Source organism: Heterocephalus glaber, unplaced genomic scaffold (assembly GCF_053883595.1).
Source record: "Heterocephalus glaber isolate CG9 unplaced genomic scaffold, H.glaber_assembly_v1.0 deba00001497, whole genome shotgun sequence".
Classification (NCBI taxonomy): Eukaryota; Metazoa; Chordata; class Mammalia; order Rodentia; family Bathyergidae; genus Heterocephalus; species Heterocephalus glaber.
Window position 1 is genome coordinate 64,787,239 of NW_028258320.1, and position 22,139 is coordinate 64,809,377.

Consider the following 22,139-nt stretch of genomic DNA (forward strand, 5'->3'; position numbering starts at 1 on the left):
AGCTCCCTGTGATCCTGGGAATAGAACTGCTCAGATCACAGAGCTGTTCCCACATCAGTTCTCATGCCACTCACTATAGTGTGTAATGTCCCAATTCTATTTGAACTTACAAGAGCAGACATAAAGTTATCAGGTACTTTCCTTTTCTTTACCTTTTCCATCTTCTTCTGGATTACGTGGTACAGCTCTCAGTGTGTGGAAATAACCACTTGCTTCTTTATATCTGTAGTACAGTCGCATGCAGGAAAACTTCGGCTTACCAAAAAGAGTGGGTTCAGGACCTCGAAGGCCAAACAAATACAAGTAAAGTTTACATAATGTCCATTTTCTTCTATAACCTCAAAAGACCAACATTCATCAATTAAGCATATAGCACATTTTTCTTCATAATCTAAATGACAACATACAATACAAAACACAATCTTATCACATCTATCTGATCTGTTTGTTTTTTGAGACAGGGTCTTGCTATATAGTCCAGGGTAGCCTTGAGCTCACTATGTAGCTCAGGCTGGCCTTGAACTCTTGGTGATTCTCCTGCCTCAGCCTCCTGAGTACTGGGATTATGGGTGTGGACCACCAGTCTGGCTATATCTATCTGATCTGATGAAGCTATAAAAACTCTTCCGTAGGGCCGGGGATTTAGCTCAGTGATTCCACCGCTTGCCTTGCAAGCTCAAGGACCCAAGTTCCATCCCCGGTACCAAAAAAAAAAACTCTTCTTCAGTTTCATTTTAAATTTTGATTGCTGGGGCTATCTTAACATGGCAAAAAATGAAAAGAACACAGTATTATTAGACCATCCACTAATCTCTAAAAAATAGAAAGGAAGTCTGAAGACACAGACTACTCAGAATATCCCTTTCTAGTTTCTAACAGATGGTATACCAGTTGCTTAAATAATTTGACCTATACTTGGCACGCAAGAATTCTACCACTGACCCACCAATGCAAGCAACTTGACCTATTCTAGGAAGCAACAGCATTTGATTTCTTTGAGTTGGTTAGTATGTTAAATTTACCTATTTCTATTTTTTCCAGGTTTTCTAGACTTAGTCGTTGATACTGGTTTACTTTATCCACTTCATCATCATAACTAGACAAAGAGTAAAAAGAGAATTAAAATAAAAAACATATTTGGCTTGTCAGCTGAGGTATAACAAAAGTAAAGAAGTACATGCAGTTAAAATAAATCTTTCCCAGCTCAATACATTTGGAGTAAAGATTTAAACAAAAATATTCTCAAAACTACATTAAATAAAAATAATATAGTTTCACAGCTAAAAGAAAACTGGTTTATAGATCTTACACTAGAAAACAATTACAACACAAAAATAATGTTTTATAAATACTTTCATAAAAAAAATCTAAAATGAAGGCAAAACACACACACATATTGAAACTATCTAGAAATAATATAGCAGATAAAGTTGATATCCAAAATCAAGAATGGAAACTCCATATGATCTATGCCAACAGGTATCTGGATTGATGTCTAAAAAATGACACTTTCAGAGGTCCAGGGATTCCTGAGTTCAATCCTTGGTACCAAAAATAAACATGACAGTTCAGGGCTGGGGTGTATCTTAGTGGTGCCGTGTCTGCCTGGCAAGCGCGAGGTCCTGAGTTTTGTCCCAGGCAAAAAAAAAAAAAAGAAAAAAGAAAAAAAAAATGACAGTTCAAACAAAGCCAAAAATAAGGTGAATGCTTACTTAGAATAAATTAAAATTCAATTTTGGTGAAGTATGTGGAAACAAGTATTCTGCTAGTGACACTGTTAATTGGTAATCTTTCTGGAGACAGATCTGAAAACAAACCATAAAAGTCACATAATTCCATATCCTTGCAACCAAAGAGAAGCTGGTGTGTGTGTGTATGTGTGTGTACAGATAGCTGTGGCATTCATAAAAGCAAAAAACTGCAGGTAATTTTATGCCTAACCATGGGCAAACATTTAAATATGGTATGAGTAAAATAAAAAATGGCATATGGCCATTCATGTTAAAAATATACAGAGTACATCAAAACCAGGCAGATACATAGGTAATTATGCTAAGCTAAAAGAACACACAATATTATATAAACATACTGTTAATAACTCACCAATAAAAATTTCAAACTGATAAAGATTAGTAGCCCATATCAGGTTAAAGGGTTCAATTCATGAATATATAATAAAACCAGATTCTTAAATTTTAAAAATGTAAAATTAAAAGCTTTAAATCAATAAGCAACTTACTAGGCCACGTAGTAGGCAGAGTTAGAAAGCAATAACAGCACATCCACATCTCTATGAGTAGCATCAATGAGGCTAAACAAACATGACACAGGGAATTAGGTATTTTCATTTTCATCTGTATTCTCTACCAAACACATTCACACAGCATAGCCACTTATGAAAAAAGATTGACCAGTGGAAAAAGAAGAAAATAAAATAACCAATGAATTATACATACTTCTGTAGTTAATATAATCTATCTTTTTAAAATTTTAAAAATAATAAGAATCAGATTTGGGAAATGGGGGAGGTGGATGGAAGAACTGGAGCTGAGGGGGGGTCCCTTTGCAGAGAGGTAGCCAGGAATGGGGAGTCTTCAGGGAAATGGGTTAACTAGAGAGTGGGGATTGGAGGATGGTAGAGAAGTGGTTCCTGAGAAGAAAAAAAGGAAAACCTGAGACTGAGAAGGGAGAAATGGTAGATTATCTCACATTATCTAACCTCCAAATAACACACTGCACATTTAGGGTATGTTTACATTCATGTATAAGAAATCTTTTTAAAAGAATTTTACATAAATATAACATTTATGTGCAAAAATGAAACATTTATGTGCACATAAATATGACATTTATGTGCAAAAGTTCAAGCTATATTCCATTATTCTCACTATATATTTATTTACAGCTTTCAAGTAAATTACACTGAAGACCTGGAATGGGAAACTGACTGGGCTTGGAAGCTGGGGTAAGGGGAGCCAAAAAAGGGTGGGTCACTATTACCTTGGAAACAAAAAAAAAGGTAAACATTTCCTTAAGGCTGTCATATTTATACCCACTCTAAAATCAAATCTATCAAAATAAAGGTTAGAAACCAGATTTGATAATCATTAAACCAAACCTTCAGTAAAATATACATCCCTGTAATATTACTTGTAGGTAGTCAACAAATAACAGGCAGAATCTGAACTCAAATGAAACTTTTAATCTAATATTAATCTAACATTAATAACTTTTCCACCAAAAGGTGATTTTTTTTAAAAGGTGGAGATTAATCTGCATACTTAAAACTGGTCTCAAAATTTCACTGTAAGAAAATTTCACCTTAGGATTTCACTAGACCTTATCAAAATGCTATTGTAAAACAAATAGTAAAAAATATCACTTGTAGATGGAACACTTCTTACTCCGCAAAAGAATGAGGTCATTGTTTAATAGATACTGCAGGGAAGGACAGATTTACTAAAATCTTAAACTGCAGGTTTTTACATCAGCAGCACTTTGTTGCAGTGTAACTCTAACAGTCTTATCTAAAATTAACAAATTCACTTCAATTTTCCCCTAATATACTGAAAAACAAATGAACAAGGTAAAATGCTACAATCCAATAAAGTATTGATTCTAAGAGGAAAACCTGAGCATTAAGCAAGTAATTGATGGTGAAAAAAAATCAATGATCCTGGCAGCTTCTCTGAGAATACTGAACGAGGTAAAACGTAGTTTAGTTTTGTGCATTGATAGTTACCTGCATTCTGAAAATTGTTGCTTGAGCCAAGTCATAAAAATGAAAACACGACACATATTGATATGAAGTAAATTCTACTAATTACAGTGTTACTTTCATCCTAGCATCCTATTTCGGCATAAATATTTACATCAGTCAAACACTATCCTGTCAAAAACATTATGTTCTTAAGAAAAAGCACTTGGCACGTAACAGGCGGTCAAAAATGTCAGCCCTCCCCCCCACCCCATTTTTACTGGTCTTAGCTGCCGTAAATAATTGAATTCCCTACCCCTCTAAAGAAAAAGAAAAGCACGTTTAAAACGAACAAGAAAGAAAGAAAACAAACCCTGTAGGTACTTCCCTACCCCCCAGCGTTTGCAGCTCTTGAAGCTGCTCTATTCGTTTTTGTTTTCCCGCCACTGAGGCAAACCCTCTTTCCACACTATGAGGACAAAAATTGCCACCACCACATGAAGCCCGACCACTGCGACAATGGTAGCGTAAAAGGCGCTGTCTTCAGGGGACATTAACAACAGACTTTGGAAAAGAAGTAATTTACAAGAAAAATATAGCCCGACAGGTACTTTAACCATGAGTCCTGCAAAAAGGAGAAAAATCTTGAAAGTCATAGCCACAACACCATCAGACTTGGGCTCAACGGCATTGGCGGCGGGAGCCCGCTGAGCAGGTGGTGGAGGCCTGTGGGAGCGCGGCATGGTCGGTCTGTGCGTCCGTCCGTCCGTGGATCCCTCGCAGCTCAGTCAAGACCACCCTGTACCGATATTGAGCCTGCAGCAAATGTGACGAACGCTGCAAACGCTCTGCGGCCGCGCCAAGTACCGCCCACTACAAAGGTCTAGCTTCCACCCGCCCACTTCCGGTCCAGGCTGGCAGCCAGTGCGCAGGCGCGCTCCGTCCGGCGCCTCTCGAGCCCTCCCTGTTGGGCTCCGACCCAGGCCAGCAAAGGAGAGGTTCTGGGCGTCTGGCTCCCGCAAGGGCTGTCTTGCGCCTTTCTCATGGTCTGTGCCCACGGTCACCAGAGGGATGCAATGGGCAGGGTACCACCGTCGCCTCTGTCCGGGGCACGGTCATGTGCCTGACAATCAGTGGCTACCACCCCCTAAGCACTCTAGAAACCAGGCATAAGGGCTGTTGAGTTCGGGGTATGGAGAGCGAGCTGGGCCGAGATGGCACAGAGAGTTGGTTTTGTCAAGATGCTAAAGGGCAGATCTGCACCACTCCTGTTTGTTTTCTATTTTAGACACCTCTTTCCCACTGTCGCCCAAGTCAGATTGTTTTGGGACAAGAGGAGGGCTCGGGGTTATTAGGGGAGAGGTTGGAGAGGACACAGAAGGCCAAAGAGGACACAGGACGCCCGAGAGGCCTGGCCCACATCTCTGCCGGGGCTGTGCGAAGAGAAACACTCGCAGAGCACGGCGCCACGCTGGACAGCTCCCACCACAGTCGTGCTGAGGATCCGGTTTGCGTACCGCTGGCGGGAGCTTTCAACACCGCCAGGCCTACAGTGAGGGGCAGTGAGACACTGTCTCTGGCACAGAATTTAAGAGGGTGCCGAGGCAGTCATCAGGACAACTTAGAGCATTATTCTGGGTTTTGTGGTTTTGTTTTGGAGACAGGATCTCACTATATAGTTCAGGCTAGCCTTGAACTCACTATAGAGCCCAGGATGGCCTGGAACTCGTGGTGATCCTCCTATCTCAGCCTCCCGAGCACTGGGATTACAGGCATGTGCCACCACGCCTGGCTGGAGCAAGATAGATAGATAGATAGATAGATAGATAGATAGATAAAAATATTTCTTTTGTACCAGGGATCGAACTCGGGACCTTGCCCTTGGCAAGGCAGGCGGCAGAACCACTGAGCTAAATCCCCAGCCTTGGAGCGATATTTTTTTAAAAAATCAAAGTAGACTCAAAAGTATGATGAAGAAAATGTCAAAAAAGTAAGTAAACATAGGATCTGCTCTTAAATTTGTACAATCCTGCCTTGTGTGACTGACCCCAATCCTAGCCCTGATCTTGGAAAAACTTTATTTACAACTCAACAACAAAAATAAATCCAATTTAAAACAGGAAAAATATTTGAGTAGACTTTTTTCCAAATGAAGTTACAAAAAGGGCCAACAAGAAAAGAATCCTCAACATCATTTGTGATTAAATGCAAATAAGAACCACAATAAGATATCACTCCACACCCACTAGGATTATAATAATTTATCCCCTGTAGCGGGGACTGAACCAAGCCTTCCCACTCAGCTAGATCCCTAGCCCTCTTAAATTTTGAGACAAGGACCCACTAAGTCATTTTCCCAGGATGGGCTTGAACTTCTGATCCTACCTCAGTCTCCTAGAATGCTGGGATTACAGGCATGCACCACCATGCCTCAATGGCAACTTTTTTTTAAGAGGAAAATAAGTGTTGGAGAATCAGAACCTTCATATTTTGCTGGTGCACATTTAAAATGGTATGGCTATGGTGGGACACAGTTTGGCAGTTTCCCAAAAAAGAGTATTACCAAGTCATCTGGCAATGTCTAATCCTAAGTATATACTGGAAAGAATTGAAAATAGGCATTCAACAAAACTTGTACACAAATGTTCTTAACATCACTATTTATAATGGACAAAATGTGAAAATAACTCAAAACTCTGTCCACAAATGAATAAACAAAATGTGGTATATCCACACAACAGAATACTACTGGAATGAGATTCTGGTTCATGCCACAATGTGGAAGATCATGAAAAATATTCGAAGTGAAGTCACCCAGTCACATAAACCCATATATTGTATTCTCCACTTATACAAAGTGTGCAGAATAGGCAGACAAACCCCATAAGATAGAAGTAAATTAGTGGTTGCTTAGGGCTGGGAGTATATGTGGCACAGGGTGTGATAACTACAGTGTACAGGGCCTTCATGAGATGATGAAAATTAAATGTGTGTGTTCAGCTTAACTTGCAATGGAGGAAAAGCGGGCTCTACTTTTTTCAGGAAGTACTCCAGATCAGTACATCCCAAATACAGTCAGCAAAGGGAAGGATGTTCTGACCTTTGCTTTCTAACACATGTTATTAATGCTGTTATTCTTCATCAGGAGTTTTAACCAAAGATGATGGTTAAAAGACAATCACTGGCTCTCTGTTATCAGAAAACCAAGTTTTATTGCAAGATTAAAGGGAAATAGGAAATGCAATTGCCAGACATTGGAGAGGGGTGGAAATCAAAAATCAAGGGAAAAGAACTGTTTCATCATGTTAATGAAGAAAAGAGAAAAACAAAATAATTACATTTCTGAGGTAAGCATTTAGTAGCTGAGAATTTGAGATTTAAGACTACTCAACAGTAATTTCTTTTTTTTTTTTTCCCTTTTTTTTTTTTTGGTACCAGGGATTGAACTTGGGTCCTTGCACTTGCGTAGCAGGCGGCGAAACCACTGAGCTAAATCCCCGGCCCACAACAGTAATTTCTTAAAGACCTGATCCTAGAAGACTATTCTTGTTTCATCATTATTTTCGTGAATCCAGTTGCCAGAAATAAGTATGACTTTTCATGAATCTTTGTAAGAGGTTTCTAATGATACTTACCAAAGCATCCTTACCCAAACTTTGTTGCAAGCTTTAATAGCAATAACACACACTTTATATATCTTTTTATACCTCTCACTCAGGGTATTAATTTCTATTAATAATTACAGGATTTGAGTGGGAGAATGTAGTTCAGTGGTACAGTGTTTAGTATGTGCAAGGCCCTGAGTTCAACCCTAGTACCACCTACATGAACGAATGAATCACAGGCTTGTAAATCAAATCAGGAGCAGTGTGATCCTACCAAATGGTAGCCAGCATTAGAAATAAACCTTTTGAGCTGGGGATGTAGCTCTGTGGTAGAGTGCTAGCCTCCATGCATGATTGGTGTGGGGGACACAAAGAAGAAATAAACCTTTTGGTTTTCCCACTTTCATTTACTCCAAAGTAGAAACAAAAAAACTTGGTTTAAATAAGATTTTTAAAAATTGAGATACAGGGCTGGGGATGTAGCTCAGTGATATAGTGCTTGCCTAGCATGTTGTAAGGCCCTAGGTTCAATCCCCAGTACCAAAATAAATAAAAATTGAGGTGAGGCCAAGGATTTAGTTCAGTGGTGCCATGCCTGCCTCAAAAGTGCAAGGTCCTGAGTTTGATCCCCGGTACAGAAAAAAAAAAAAAAAAAAAAAAATTTTGAAGTCCAAAATTAACACTCAAGCAAAATGTAGGTTTTACTTGCAATTATTTCTGAAGAGTAATTTAAAAATACTACTTCTGTTTTTTTTTTTTTTGGTACCAAGGATCAAACTCGGGACCTTGCGCTTGCAATGCAGGCGGCAGGACCACTGAGCTATAAATCCCCAGCCCAAAAATATTACTCCTTAAGGTTGGAGATGTAGCTCAGTGCAAAGGTCTTGCGTTCAATCCCCAGTACCAAAAAATCACACACACAACAAATGAACAAAAAACAAAACAAAACAAAAAAACCTAAAACCTACCCTTTTTTGGTGCTGCATTAAGTTGAATTGCTTCTATTTATAAAAATTACTGAAGCACATGAATCAAAATGTTTTACCAAGTGACCTAATAGAAATTCTGCACTAAGGTGTATGATGAAAACTTCATTTTGGGGCCGGGGATTTAGCTCAGTGGTTTCGCTGCCTGCTACACAAGCGCAAGGACCCGAGTTCGATCCCCGGTACCAAAAAAAAACAAAAAACAAAAAAACCCAAAAAAACTTCATTTCATTCTAAAAGTCTGCAAATCCCATTTATAATACTGTATTTACCATCAAAGCAAAATCATCCATGAGGTTATAAGCATGGAAGGTTTCCCTACGAAACTAAAGTCAATGCCTTTTATTCATTTTAATATATATATAAAATATATATATTTTATATATATATAAATACTATTGCATTTGATTTTACTTTCAAGCTTAATTTAGGCCCCTTTTATTAAAAATAGATGAAATATATGTAAGTATAAAATTAAATATAATGCTTTATTCTCAGAGGTTACAATTTCCTGAAATGTTTCTTTATAATATTAAAAATTATCAGATTTCAGCCCTAAAAGTAAGCATTGAATCTGGTAGATAAATTTAGATCCTGTTGTCCACTGATATTTTCAAGACTCACTTCAAACTGGATGCTTTCTGTTTAAAAAAAAAAATGTCAAGTATTAGTTGGTCCATTTGTTTTATGAAAGGCCAGGACCACTTTGTAACCAATAAAAATAACAAGCACTGCTGTACCTCTTATTACACTCACTTATGTGCATCAGTACAAAAAAACTAGACTGGTGAGGGAGTTAGAGGGAAGACCCATGCAGCCATCCACAGACAGGAATTGACCAACTTGAAAGTTTAGAAATTCAGGGCTGGGGATTTAGCTCAGTGATTCCACCGCCTGCCTCGCAAGAGGAATATCCAGAGTTCCATCCCCAGTACCAAAAAAAAAAAAAAAAGAAAGAAAGTTTAGAAATTCAAACATTGAGCCAGAGTGCTTGCTTTGGCAGCACATATACCAACATTGAGCCAGAGGTAGTAGCACAGGCCTGTAATTTTAGCACTCTGGGAGGCTGAGGCAGAAGGATCACACTTCAACATAGTCTGGGCAACTTAAGTGACTTAGAAAGACCCTGTGGGAAGGGGGGTGGGGCTGGGGATGTAGCTCAGCAGGAAGGCCCTGGGTTCAAACCCCCAGCACTACACACACATACACAAAAAACAAATACTGTACTAAAATACTTCATTACTGAGTTTTTAGCACCCTCTTAATTTTCCACCCATGCAAGTGCCTTAGCTGCCTTAGCATAAGCCCTGCACTATACTGAAAACTGCCATTCACCATGCATCCATGCCCACAGTTTTACGGATAGCTTAGCAACACGGGAAGGCTAAGCAGGTCAGTCACCAGGGCACCACTCCCACTCACCTGGGATCACAATCAATAAGGGCCCAGCCCCCATGGAACTTTTCATCATCAGGCAGCAGTAATTTCATGTAGCTTTGTAAAAGCTGACTAATCAGTTCTTGGTGGCTTCTCTGGCTTTCCTTATGCAAAGCTTCATGCTCTTTCTCCTTGGTAAATATGGAATAAAGATCTTCTGTCACTGGAATGCCTTGCATCAAATCTAGGACAGAAATATTCATATCTATCATCATCTGAGTTTACTAACATATTTTTTAAAAACTAAGAGAATGTAAGACCTAAAGCTAAAAACTCTTAGAAGAAACTTAAGCACAAATCTTTATGATTCTGGATTGGTCATTTTGTTTTTTGAGACAATGTCTCTGTAGTTCAGACTCAAACTTGGAATGATCCTCTTGCCTCAGCCTCCCTCAGCCTCCCAAGTGCTGCAATTACAATTTTTTTTTCAAACTGGAGATTGATCCCAGGACCCTGCAAGGCTGGGCAAACACACCACTCCTGGGCAACATCCACAACCCTGGGAATAGTTTCTAGATATGATTCCAAAAGGGTAACCAACAAGAGTGAAACAGAAAACTGAACATCAAAAAAACTAAAAACTGGCCAGGGATTTAGCTCAGTGGTTCTGCCGCCTGCCTTGCAAGCGCAAGGTCCCAAGTTCGATCCCCGGTACCAAAAAAAGAAACCAAAAAAAACTAAAAAACTTCTATGATACAAAGGACATCATCATGACAGTGAAAGATAAACCACAAAACTATGAAACTATTTACAACTCATTTATTTGGCAAGGGACTTTTATACCCAATATGTAAAGACCTACCACAACTCAAAAATAAAAAGACACACCAATTTTAAAATGGGCAAAAGATTTGAGGCAGGTGCAGCACCACTGAGCTAAATCCCTGACCCTATGGGCAAAAGATCTGAATAAACAAGCTAACTTCCTCTTAATGGGGCATATAGCTACAGCTTTAATAAACATTAAAATCCAGCAATGAGACCACAGGCAGCTTCTAGGAAAGACAATCCCTCAAACACTGGTCATACAAAGGAAAGCAATAAGCCCAGACTGCTGTTGGCCTCTCTCTCTCTCTCCACCTGGAAGACAGCCAGCTTCAGGATCAGGATGAAGCTAATGGGATGGACAGCTGACCTAATGGGATAGAACCTGGGTCTTGAATGAAACAACTGAGTTGCTAGACCAACCAATGGAGGCTGAGGTAGGCTGAGGTAGGAGGATCACAAGTTCGAGACCAGCCTAGGTACCTCAGAGAATCAGTAAGACCCTGTCCCAATATAAAAAATAAAAGGGTGGGGAATGTAGCTCAGTGCAAAGGGCTCAATCCTCAGTACCATAACCATACATGTAAGTGGCACCCTACAAAAAACACAGAGAAAATCATATGAAGTCTTTAGTCATTGAGGTTTTAGGGCACCTTATTCCACACTCCAGAAGTTTCAACTCAGCCGTTCTGTAAGTCGCAAACTAATAATAGATACTTCCATATCTATTTGGTTGTGCTAATCAAAAATATTATTCAAATTCTAAATTTTTTGTTGTTTGTTTTTTTGAGATTTTTTTTGAGGTCTTGCTATGTATTTCAGGCTGACCTCAAACTTGTGACAATCCGCCTCTCTCAGCCTCTCAAGTGCTGAGATTATAGGTATGCACCACCACATCTGGATACATCAGATCCTAATTCTTTAAAAATTTGAATTTGACTGGGTAAGATGTGCAATATAGAAACACAAATATAGGGCTGAGGATTTAGCTCAGTGGTTCCACTGCCTGCCCCACAAGTGCAAGGTCCCAATTTCAATCCCCAGTACCAAAAGAAAAAAAAAAAAAAAATATATATATATATATATATATATATTACAAAGCTTGAGTTATGTTAATGAAGTTAGCCTCTGAAAATGTTAGTCAGAGAAGGAATAATACATTTGAAAGAAAAGTCCTTACCTATAACGGCTTGCCTATAAGCATCCTTAAACTGATTGAGGTAATACCTATTCGCTGAGTTGACACCATCTTTCATAACTCCTGCTAACTTCCTTTCACCTGTCCTTGTAAAGTCACCCTGTCAAAGAAAGTCATTTTGGAAATTTATTCAAAGACAAGAATGTTCTCAAAATCAATTTTGGGCTTTCAGTTCAAGACTAGAATTCTATAGCTTTCTATAATTTCCAAACTTTAACTTTAATAATCTCCAAATAGAATAAATTAAAGTATCTACCAGTATTTGACTCTGATCCAAATATGTCAACAATTACACATATTATTTGTGGCATCAAGTCTTCACAGTTTGATGGTGTTTTAGGGGGGTGAAGCCATTCTTGGCAATTTGTAGAATTTCTAGAATTTACAAGCCAAAATGAAACACATAACACTACCCTAACAAAAAAGATTTCCAGGCCTCAAACTGGTATAATATTCAAAAACCAAATTTCTGCCACATTTGGTAGCACATGCCTATAATCCCAGCTACTTGGGAGGTTAAGGCAAGAGGATCACAAGTTCAAGACCAGCCTGGGCAAGGCAACTAAAAGAGACCATGTTGCTAAATAAAAAAAGGTCTGGAGATGTAGATCCTAGCATGTACAAGGCTCTAGGTTCAATCCCTAGTACAAACAACAAACCCCATTAAATTTCTGATGTGGGAAAATGTAGACAGTTCCCTATTAAAATGAAATTCCGCCTATGTGTGCGTAAGTGTACAGCTGAGGTTTCCATACCTCACTGCACATTAAAATCACTTATATAATAATCCAACAAAGATTAATAAACAAAACAAAATAGTTTTTGTTTCTCTTGCTTTGTTGTTTTCCTGGGTGGGGTGTGTTTTTGGTTGTATGTTTTTTGTTTTATTTTTGTTTTTGAGACCGGGTTTTGCTATGTAGCACAAGCTGACCTTAAAATCACTATGTAGCCCAGGCTGGCCTCTAACTCTCAGCAATCCTCCTGCGTGCTGGGATTCCAGGTATGCACCACCACACCTGGCTGTTTCTCTTGCTTTTATTTTGGGTTTTTTTTGGGTTTTTTGGTACCGGGGATCAAACTCGGGTCCTCCCGCTTGCACAGCAGGTGGTGAAACCACTGAGCTAAATCCCCCGCCCTCTCTTGCTTTTATAACAAAGATGACAGAGGAAGTCTGTAGAGTGGTAGTAACTTAAACTTAAGACATGGAAGGTATAGTCAGTCTAATAATGGCAAACCTTTACAGCTTTCAATGATAACAAACAGCAGGTTGTGGCATGCCCACCATAGGTTCACCACTACTAGTATAGTCTCTAGTTTCCTTAATTATTAAAAGGTTTTGCCCAGGGATTTAGCTCAGTGGTTCTGCCACATGCCTCACAAGCGCAAGGTCCCAAGTTCGATTCCCTGGTACCAAAAAAGTTTTTGATATTTATCACTCACCCAAAAATACAGAAAGATCTGATGCCTGTTGAGCCCTTGGTGGTACAATTTAAGAAATAGCATAAGATGAGCCTTGACAGAAAATTAAATAATTAAACTAACAGAATCAATTCCTATTGTTCACAGAAGGCAATGAGATTTAATATATAACAATAAATAATAAAACATTTCTCCAAGGGCTGGGGATTTAGCTCAGTAGCACCGCCCCTGCCTTGTAAGCAAAAGGTAATGAGTTTGATCCCTGGTACCTAAAACAAACAAACAAACAAAAAACAAAACATTTCTCCAGCATTTACTATGGGTCAAGGAATGTTCTAAGTCCTAACACACATTTGCTCATCTAATTCTGTGAGAATTTTTTGCAGTAGGCCTAGTATCATTCCCATTAGACAAATGAGACAAAGCATTTAAGTGATTTGCCCAGGATAACAGCTAATAAGAAGCAAGCTTAGGAGTCAAAAACAAAGAACATAAAGCATTATACTAGCACCAAGTCCTGCTGGTAGACACATTTTGTTGTACATAGTTTTAAAATCCATTCACATAAAATTCCCAATTTCTAGACACACTTGATAAGACTTCCTTGAAAAAGGAGGATCTGACAACACAGAACCTAAGGAAACAGCAGATTGGCCCTCTCCAGATACAGTGTACGCTCCTCCTTGGTGGCCTGCTTGAATCACATTACCTGGCTTCTGCAGGAATCGTTTTATCTTTTCTTTTTTTTCCCTTGGGGTTGAACACCGGTCCTCGTGCATGCTAGCCAAGAACTATACCACTGAGCTACATCTCACAGGAATTTAAATGGGTGACCCCGGACGTAACCAAACATTCCCCAAAGAAGTCAACAGCATACACCTACCACCTGCAACTCAGATAACTGTCTGTCAAAAACAAAGTTGGTTTTAAACCACACCCTAGCCTGCATCCCACAGAAGGACCTATAAATGCTTGCTACACATATTTACCTTCAGAGCAGCTGTCCCAGCATACTGTCTGCTAATGGAGTCACCATTGTTTGCCCACATTATCTGGTAGATCCGATTACATTTCACAGGCAGTGGCTGCTCTGGGGGCATCACACCTAATTTTTTCAGCTAAAATGAACACATTGGTAGATTAAACCACAAAACCATAGGATAAAATATATACTCCAGAAAAAAGAAACATACTGATGTACACTTAAGAGAAATAGTGTTTTCAGATTTTTTTTTAAATAAAGCACTATTAAAAGACAGCTTTATGAATTAGCACAGCTGAATATAATGAAATATTGTTTTGGTATAATTTTTAATATATAGGCTCATACTCTTACATTTTGTCTTTGTTTTCAATTTGCCTATGAAGTAAAACTAATATTAGAAAAACACAAAGAAACAATAAGAATATTAATAGTAGCAGATTAGTAAATACCCAGTAAATGCTAACTCTATGCCAGGGCTAGGGTTCTAAGAGCTGTTTTACATGAATTATCTCCTTGTCATAACAATCCTAGCAAACCATACTCTTATTACCCCCATTTTAGAAATGATGAGACTTAGGTTTAGAGAAGTTAAGTTCTGGGTAGAGCCAAGACCTAGCATGTGGTAGAGCCCAGGGCTTAAATTCAAAAGCCTGGCTGCTTAAATATTACATTAGAGGAATAGACTCAGGTCCTGAAAGAATAGTCATAAGGTTCTATCACAAAAAATAAAAACCCAGAAACTATGCTAGGTATTTTCACTTTGGTGATTTAATACAGGTACCTTTAATTTAGGCATGAGAGGGCTGAAAGATCTTAAATAGGGCACCAAGGTAAAAGAGATGATATAAGACAACAAAGCAGCTGCCAGTCACAGGGCTGGGGCACAAAGGGAGGAGGTGGTTCCGTGTTGTCAAAGGAACCAACAAGATCCAGAGAACCATCCACTGGCAGGAACATGGGTGAAGGGACTCGACCCTTTTTCCTCCTCCTGCCTCATGGTTTCCTTTAGGCCACTCACACCCATACTGGCAGAGCCAGCTGGGCAAGGAAAATAGGGTATGCAGATTCCCATCCCAAATTACAGAAGGATGGATCTGGAGTTGAGAAAAAAAAGATAACTGACTACACCATGCCACCCCATAGATTTTAAAATGTTAGTTCCTCCATTTTCTAAATGAGAACTTAAGAAAATGTCACTTTATTCAACTTATTTCTAGTGAATTTTGTGCCTTCCAGGTTTTAATGCAAGGATGTTTGTATGCTATAAATGTATTCGATATTTGAAAAAAGACTTTGGCTTTTATTTACATGAGAACAAACCTTTAAAAGTGAGTATTCAGAATCAAATGGACTCCAAATTACCTGCTGTTCCATGACCACTCTTGCAATGGCAGCTTGGACCACGTTTGTGCGATCCAGGCAGTCCATGCAATTAACTCGAAAAATCCCTTCTTGTTTACATATCACTCCAGCTTGATCAACCCTTTTGAGAAACAGTATGGGACTATTTTAGAATCTGAAATACTTTAACAGGTTTTAAAAAAAATGATTCCTTGTAACAGTAACAACAGAAGCATTAGCTAACAATTTGCTTGGAATATCATGTGCCAGGCATTACTGAATTATTTATAGATGATACTGTTGTATTACCCAATAACTTGATAACAAACATATTATCCTAATTTTAAAAAACAAAATAAAACTGAGGTACAGAAAAAGAGTGATCTGCCCCAAGTCATATAATTACAAAGCACAGCTGACAACCCGTGTCATCCTTTTCTATATGCTCCTAAACCAGAGGGTACTTAACAACCACTTTGTTCCTTCCTTTCTGACTCAAAGCAAAAATGAATGTAAACTACCTGAAACAGGGTAATCTACTTTACCACCCCGTGAGCAGTCATGCAGCACAGCTTGTTCCTCTAATTTCTCTGGCCATCCGTGTACTCTTGAAACCTAATCCAATGTTCTCTCCTGTCCTTACGCCAATTTTCTTTTCTTCCTATATCTACCACCTGTAGTCTGAGAATCATTTTCCTTCTCTATTATTGTGAAATGCCTGAAAACTGAGTACCTCTAAGCCTTCTTTCTCATGTTAGGGATGATGAGAAAGAGGAGAAAGAGAAAACAGACCACGGAGCATGAGAAAGAATCAATTTATATCTTTAAAAAGCAGTTACAGAGCATTTCACTTTATTGTGCCCACCCATCTTGGACCTCTTCCCTGTTCAAAGCTAACACTGACTAATGATCAACAACACTCTCCCGAAGAGGAGAAAAGAAATTAGGAAGCAAAGCAACAATAAATGTTTTCTCAGAATGCTGCTATTATTTTAATGCTTGTTGGAGTAGACAAATACATGTGATTTCACAGACCAAGAGTCTATCAAAATGCCTTCTTATACCTACCAACACCACTTCATGTCAAGAATAATGTCATAGATGGCATCTGTTAGGGTTTGAACATTCTCAAACTTTCTTCCTCGGCTAAAATTCATGACAAAAGAAAGAAACATACATTTAATATTATAATAGAATTTCTTGCCTAGCATGCACAAGGCCCTGGGATGATCCCCAGCACCGCCAAAACAAAACAAACCAAAATGTACTAAAGATATGATACTCAAGGTAGCTTGGAAACATTAAAAAGAACTGCGACTATTAATATTATTAAATATAACATAAGCAATTCTGTAATTGTTTATAACCAATTTACACTGTGAAAAAATACACACTTAAGAATATATTAAACATATCAGAAGCTTCTGTTCCCACCAAATCTCCAACATATAGGTAAATTAACCTATAATAGAGCCAGGATTGTAGCAAAAGAAACTTGCTTTCAGAATACACATAAATTAAAAGTACATCAACATTATTCACTGATTGTTGTTTTTCCAGAGCAAACTCTAGAATTTACTCCATAGAGACAGAAGTATTATTAATAAAGAACGAAGAAGAGGCAGCAGGATGATTCTTAAGTAAAGAAATTCTATTACTTCTACTAAGACTCAGACTCAAGCAGAAAGAAAATGCTCTGGAAGTTCTTCAACTGGTGTGACCAAAACAAAAATGGAACTCTTTAGTATCCAAGTCATTTTGGAACAGAAAGACTAAGTATTATGGGAACAATTACCTTAAGATTTTAGCCAAAATAAAGCCCATATGAAAACTAAAACTAAGTAAACAAACAATATTCTTTCCTTTTCTAAGAGAGGAGAATTCTATTTTTCCCAGCAGACAAGAAACTAAGGTCCCTGTGGCAGCATCTACCACAAACATTGTGCTATAATGTGAACTAAAATGTCCTCCAAAGGCCAGCGATGGGAGTTTGTGAGGTAACTGGATCGTAAGACATTAATCCCATGATGAGTTCATAGCTATCAGAAAGTAGGGCCTGGTTGAAGGCAGCACATAATGAGGGCACTGCCTTGGGGACTATTTCTTGTATTTAGCTCCTGCCCGTTGGCTCTCTACTCCCCTTATTACTTCCCAGCTGCCACAAGGTGAGCAGCCTTGCTCAAAAACACCCTTTCACCATGATATTCTGCCTTACTTCAGACCCACAGCAATGGAAAGAGCCAGCCAAACTTAACCATATAAAATACAATGCCAAAACAAACCCTTCTGCCTTTAAGTTATTTTTCCTCAGCTCTTTTATCCCAGCAACAAAAAGCTAACTAACACACATCGCAGCTGTCCAGAAATCATTTCAGAAGGCCACCTTACCAGTGCTCATGGAAGTCAAAGGAAACATAAGTGAGATGAGAGTTGTTAAAAAGCAGCACTTGTTTCAGGTAAGCATCACCAATAATTTTCTCTCTTCCTGTCTGGTTTACTAAGTTAATAATAACCTGGGAGAGTGAAGAAAAATAAAAAATTAAGATTAATTAGATGTTAGAATCATAATGTGACATTTAGGGATTTATTTGTAATTTTGTTTTAGAAATATTTTATAGCCATGCTTAGAAATTAATGCACTTAAGCATCAATTTTTCTATAACATTAAAATTTTATTTGTCAAATAAATTTAGGCTGAGAATTATTTACATCAATGGTATTAATAGCTCTTCTATACATTTGCAATAACCAATTAGAATATACATGAAAATATGGTCCTCTATAGCAGCAAATATTTTAAGTATCTAAAATAATTTAAAAACATAAAATCTACATACTAAACACTACAAAACTGCTCAAATACATAGAAGAAACCTGAATAAATGGAGACTCATACCATGTTGTTGAATGGGAAGATTCAATATCATAAAGATGTCAGGTCTCCCCAAATTAATCTATACATTCAACAATTCCAATCAAAATTTAACCAGGATCTTTATAGACCTGACAAGTTAATTCTAAAGTTCATCTGGAAGAGCAAATATGTGGAAAAAATTTAGAAACTAATACTAAGGGGGAACTTACACCATTGGAGAGCAAAACATATTCCAAATAGCTGATTCAGCCTATGTTCACTGAGGATTCTAAGATATGTTAACTACACCACTGTGGGCAAATATGGACCATTCCATCAATGGTACAGAACTGGGATAATTGTCCAGCTATATGGGGAGATTTATAATTGCTCCCTACATCTCACTAATTCTACACAAAATAAATTCTAGATACATTAACAATCTAAATATTTTTTCTTCAATTATAAAAAAGATGAGGGCAATGTTCCCATAATTGAAGACTGGGACATGACTTTTTAAGCCTAACATAAAAACCAGAAGGCACAAAGGAAAAGATTGACAGATGTAACAACACAAAAATTTCCAACCTGTATACCAGTGATAGTATAATAAAAGGTAAAAAGACAAAACAAAGAACTACCCAGGAGAGGGCTAGGGATTTAGCTCAGTGGTGCCATGCCTGCCTCGCAAGAGACAGGTCCTGAGTTTGATCCCCAGTATTGAAAAAAAAAAAAAAAGACTATCCAAGAGAATATACCTACAACATGAAAACTAATAATATATAGAGTACTATAAATCCAATAAGGAAAAAAGGATAAATTCACAATAGAGTACTATAAATCCAATAAGGAAAAAAAGGATAAATTCACAAGAGAAAATGCATAAACAGCCAACAAACATGAGCCTAGCTTTGTTAATAAAGAAACACAATTTTTTTTTTTTTGGTACCGGGGATTGAACTCAGGACCTTGCGCTTGCAAGGCAGGTGCAGTGCCACTGAGGTAAATCCCAGTCACAAGAAACACAGATTTTAAAGTAGAAAGCTGGTTTTCACCTATGAACAGGTAAATATGAATATAAATATAAGTAGCAGTGACTATGAGGAAATAGGCACTGGCTCCCAAAGTTCCTGGAAGTGTGAATGCTGTGGCCTTTTTGATAGCAAAAGTGGTATGGTATCAGCTTTAAGTATATACATTGTTTGATCCAGCAACTTCATTTCCAGAAATTTGTTCTATAAAATACACAAGTATACCAAAATATATAAAAGTATTTCTGGAGACTTTTTTTTTTTATAGGTTCCTGCTATATAGTCCAGGTCAGCCTTCAACTCATTATGTAGCCCAGGCTTGCCTCAAACTCATGATCCTCCTGCCTCAGCCTCCCAAGTGCTGGGATTATAGATGTGTGCCACCATATGCAGTTTAGAAACTTTTTATAATAGCAAAAATATATTATTTTATATTCTAAAAGTCCACCAATGGAAAAATGGTTAACAGTCATGAGATCTTAAGAAAAAGCAGGTACAGCACAGTATGGTACAGCTATATTTTTATTAAAGTTCTGAATTGTGAATATATATGTGTCAGGGATTTTTTGTTACAGATGACAAATCACTGACTCATATCTCAGAACAAATCTGAAAATATGGTAGCAGGGCTCCAGAATGACTGAATTCAGTGGTTTCTAATACTATCAATGACACTAATGCTGTCCACCTTTTTATTCTGTTTTTCTTTCCGTCTTTTTTATCCTACCAAGATATTGGTTGCGTCTGGCTATTTTATTCACAGTCTTGAGATAGATGCAGGACTTCCACATTAAATCCAGATACAATATTGGGCCGGGGATTTAGCTCAGTGGTTCCACACCACCTGCCTCACAAGCTAAGGACATGAGTTCAATCCCTGGTACCAAAAAAAAAAAAAAAAATCCAGATACAACAACCACAGAGGTTCCTGTATCTCTTTTTATTTTATTATTTTTTTTGGTACTGGAGATTGAACTCAGGACCTTGAGCTTGCGAGGCAGGCGCCGGAAACACTGAGCTAAATCCTCGGCCCTCTTTTCATTCTCTTAATAATGTCTTTCAATAAACAGAAGTTTTTTATTTCAACAAATTTATCAACTTTTTTCCTTACAGTTAAAGTCCTATTCAATAGTTGTAATAATATGTATACGTTAATAGTTAATAAATGATAAATGATATTTCAGTAACAATAAATGTAATGTCATTAAATTAGTAAATTTTTCATTATGAATAGTGATTTTTAAAAAAATAAACATTTCTGGGCCAAGGATTTAGTTCAGTGGTTCCGCTGCCTGCCTCATAAGCACAAGTCCTGAGTTCAATCCTTGGTACCAAATAAATAAATAAAATAAACATTTCCTAGATGGGCATTATTCCTTATTAAACAACCAATAAGATGTAATATACAATCATACATTAAAAATGCAGCAGACGTTCCTGTTTTTATAAATCCCATATATGATCCAAGGTCAACAGAAGTTCTGTATTGTCCTCTAAAAGCTTTACTGCTTAACCTTTCTTTTTTTTTTTTTTTTTGTACCAGAGATCGAACTTGGGACTTTGTGCTTGTGAGGGAGGCACTGGAACCACTGAGCTAAATCCCTGGCCCCACTTAACCTTTCACATTTACATCCATACTCTATCTCAAACTAATTCTGTGTACAGTATATATCAAAAAGTAAAGTTACTGTGTAAAAATAGGCTAAATGTTTAACTGATATATTCAAAACTGCTATACCAACTTAATGTTTCTAACATGTAAGAGTTCTTGTTTTGAAATTCAAATGTCTACTTTTATCACTTATCAAATTTCCTAATTCTTTTCAATATGAGGGTCTGCTTCCTATTTCCTCCTGAGACTTTGAGATTGCATTACATTTATATATCAAATTGGGAAGAATTGAAATCTACTGAATATTGAAACTTCATTTCCTGAAACATGGTATTTTCTCTCCATTTTAGTCAAGTTTTCTTTTATGTTCTTTGATAATTTTTTCTTCTCCACATATATGTCATCTTTTTGCATGTTTACCATACTTTAGGTGATTTTTTTCTATTATATTTATTGTAACTGTAAGAGAAATGTACCCATGGCATTATATTTAGATTGATCACTACTAATGGATAAAGAGCATTACTATTAGATGTTAATCTTGCATTGAAATTACGTACTGAATTTGTATTTCACTTAATAGTTTTCAATTGATTTCGGTTTATATGATTGCATTTCTATATGTGAATTTATGAATACAAAAGGTGGCCAGAGAAAAAGAGATACATATAGAGAGATAATCAAAGATACACAGCAAATTCTTTTCTCCAGGAGGTAGTAGGGTTTCTTACAGATGACTTTCATTTCCTAGTCTAGATATATGTTAGACTGTAATGATTAATTGTTAGACATATCTAATCTCTTATCCAAAGGCAGTCTAAAGCAGCTGACTTGATTCTTCGTAAAGAATATTCTTAGTTTCTACATTTTTAACATCATAACAAATGCTCTGTCGTTTAATCACAATGTTAGTTTCATGAAATTTAAAGAAACAGATATACAGTCATTTCTACATATGAAGGAACATTTTACACCACATATCAAAGCGCACCTGTTTTTTGTAAATTTTCAGTTGTTCTTCGAAATGGGCACAGAAATAGGCAACAGTTTCCTTTTCACCTACAAAGAAGTGATACAAAATCTATTTTTCCTTCCCATGTTTAAGACAGAAATCAGTGTCTACCTTTATTCTTATTTTTAAATAATTTATTGACAACCTAAATATGAGACTGTCTAATCATTTTAAAATAAAGTGCTAAGCCAAATATC

The 22,139-nt window shown here is 37.4% G+C and overlaps 1 protein-coding gene across 7 annotated transcripts in view; it reads right to left on the minus strand.

Annotated features, from left to right (window-relative positions):
• Window positions 1-22,139, minus strand: part of Inpp5f (inositol polyphosphate-5-phosphatase F) — a 106,855-nt gene that overhangs the window by 7,397 nt on the left and 77,319 nt on the right. For 5 of the 7 annotated variants that reach the window (XM_087185222.1, XM_087185221.1, XM_087185219.1 and 2 more), the window contains 10 exons: window positions 21,922-21,989; window positions 17,822-17,946; window positions 16,502-16,579; window positions 15,455-15,575; window positions 14,097-14,225; window positions 11,671-11,788; window positions 9,711-9,909; window positions 2,240-2,311; window positions 1,023-1,096; window positions 153-281 (listed from right to left, as the gene is read on the minus strand). In XM_087185222.1, the coding sequence (XP_087041348.1) occupies window positions 153-281; window positions 1,023-1,096; window positions 2,240-2,311; window positions 9,711-9,909; window positions 11,671-11,788; window positions 14,097-14,225; window positions 15,455-15,575; window positions 16,502-16,579; window positions 17,822-17,946; window positions 21,922-21,989 (1,113 nt within the window). Of the gene's footprint in view, window positions 1-152; window positions 282-1,022; window positions 1,097-2,239; window positions 2,312-3,742; window positions 4,527-9,710; window positions 9,910-11,670; window positions 11,789-14,096; window positions 14,226-15,454; window positions 15,576-16,501; window positions 16,580-17,821; window positions 17,947-21,921; window positions 21,990-22,139 lie in introns of those variants that run through there. The other 2 variants (XM_087185218.1, XM_087185223.1) reach the window with 2 other exon arrangements.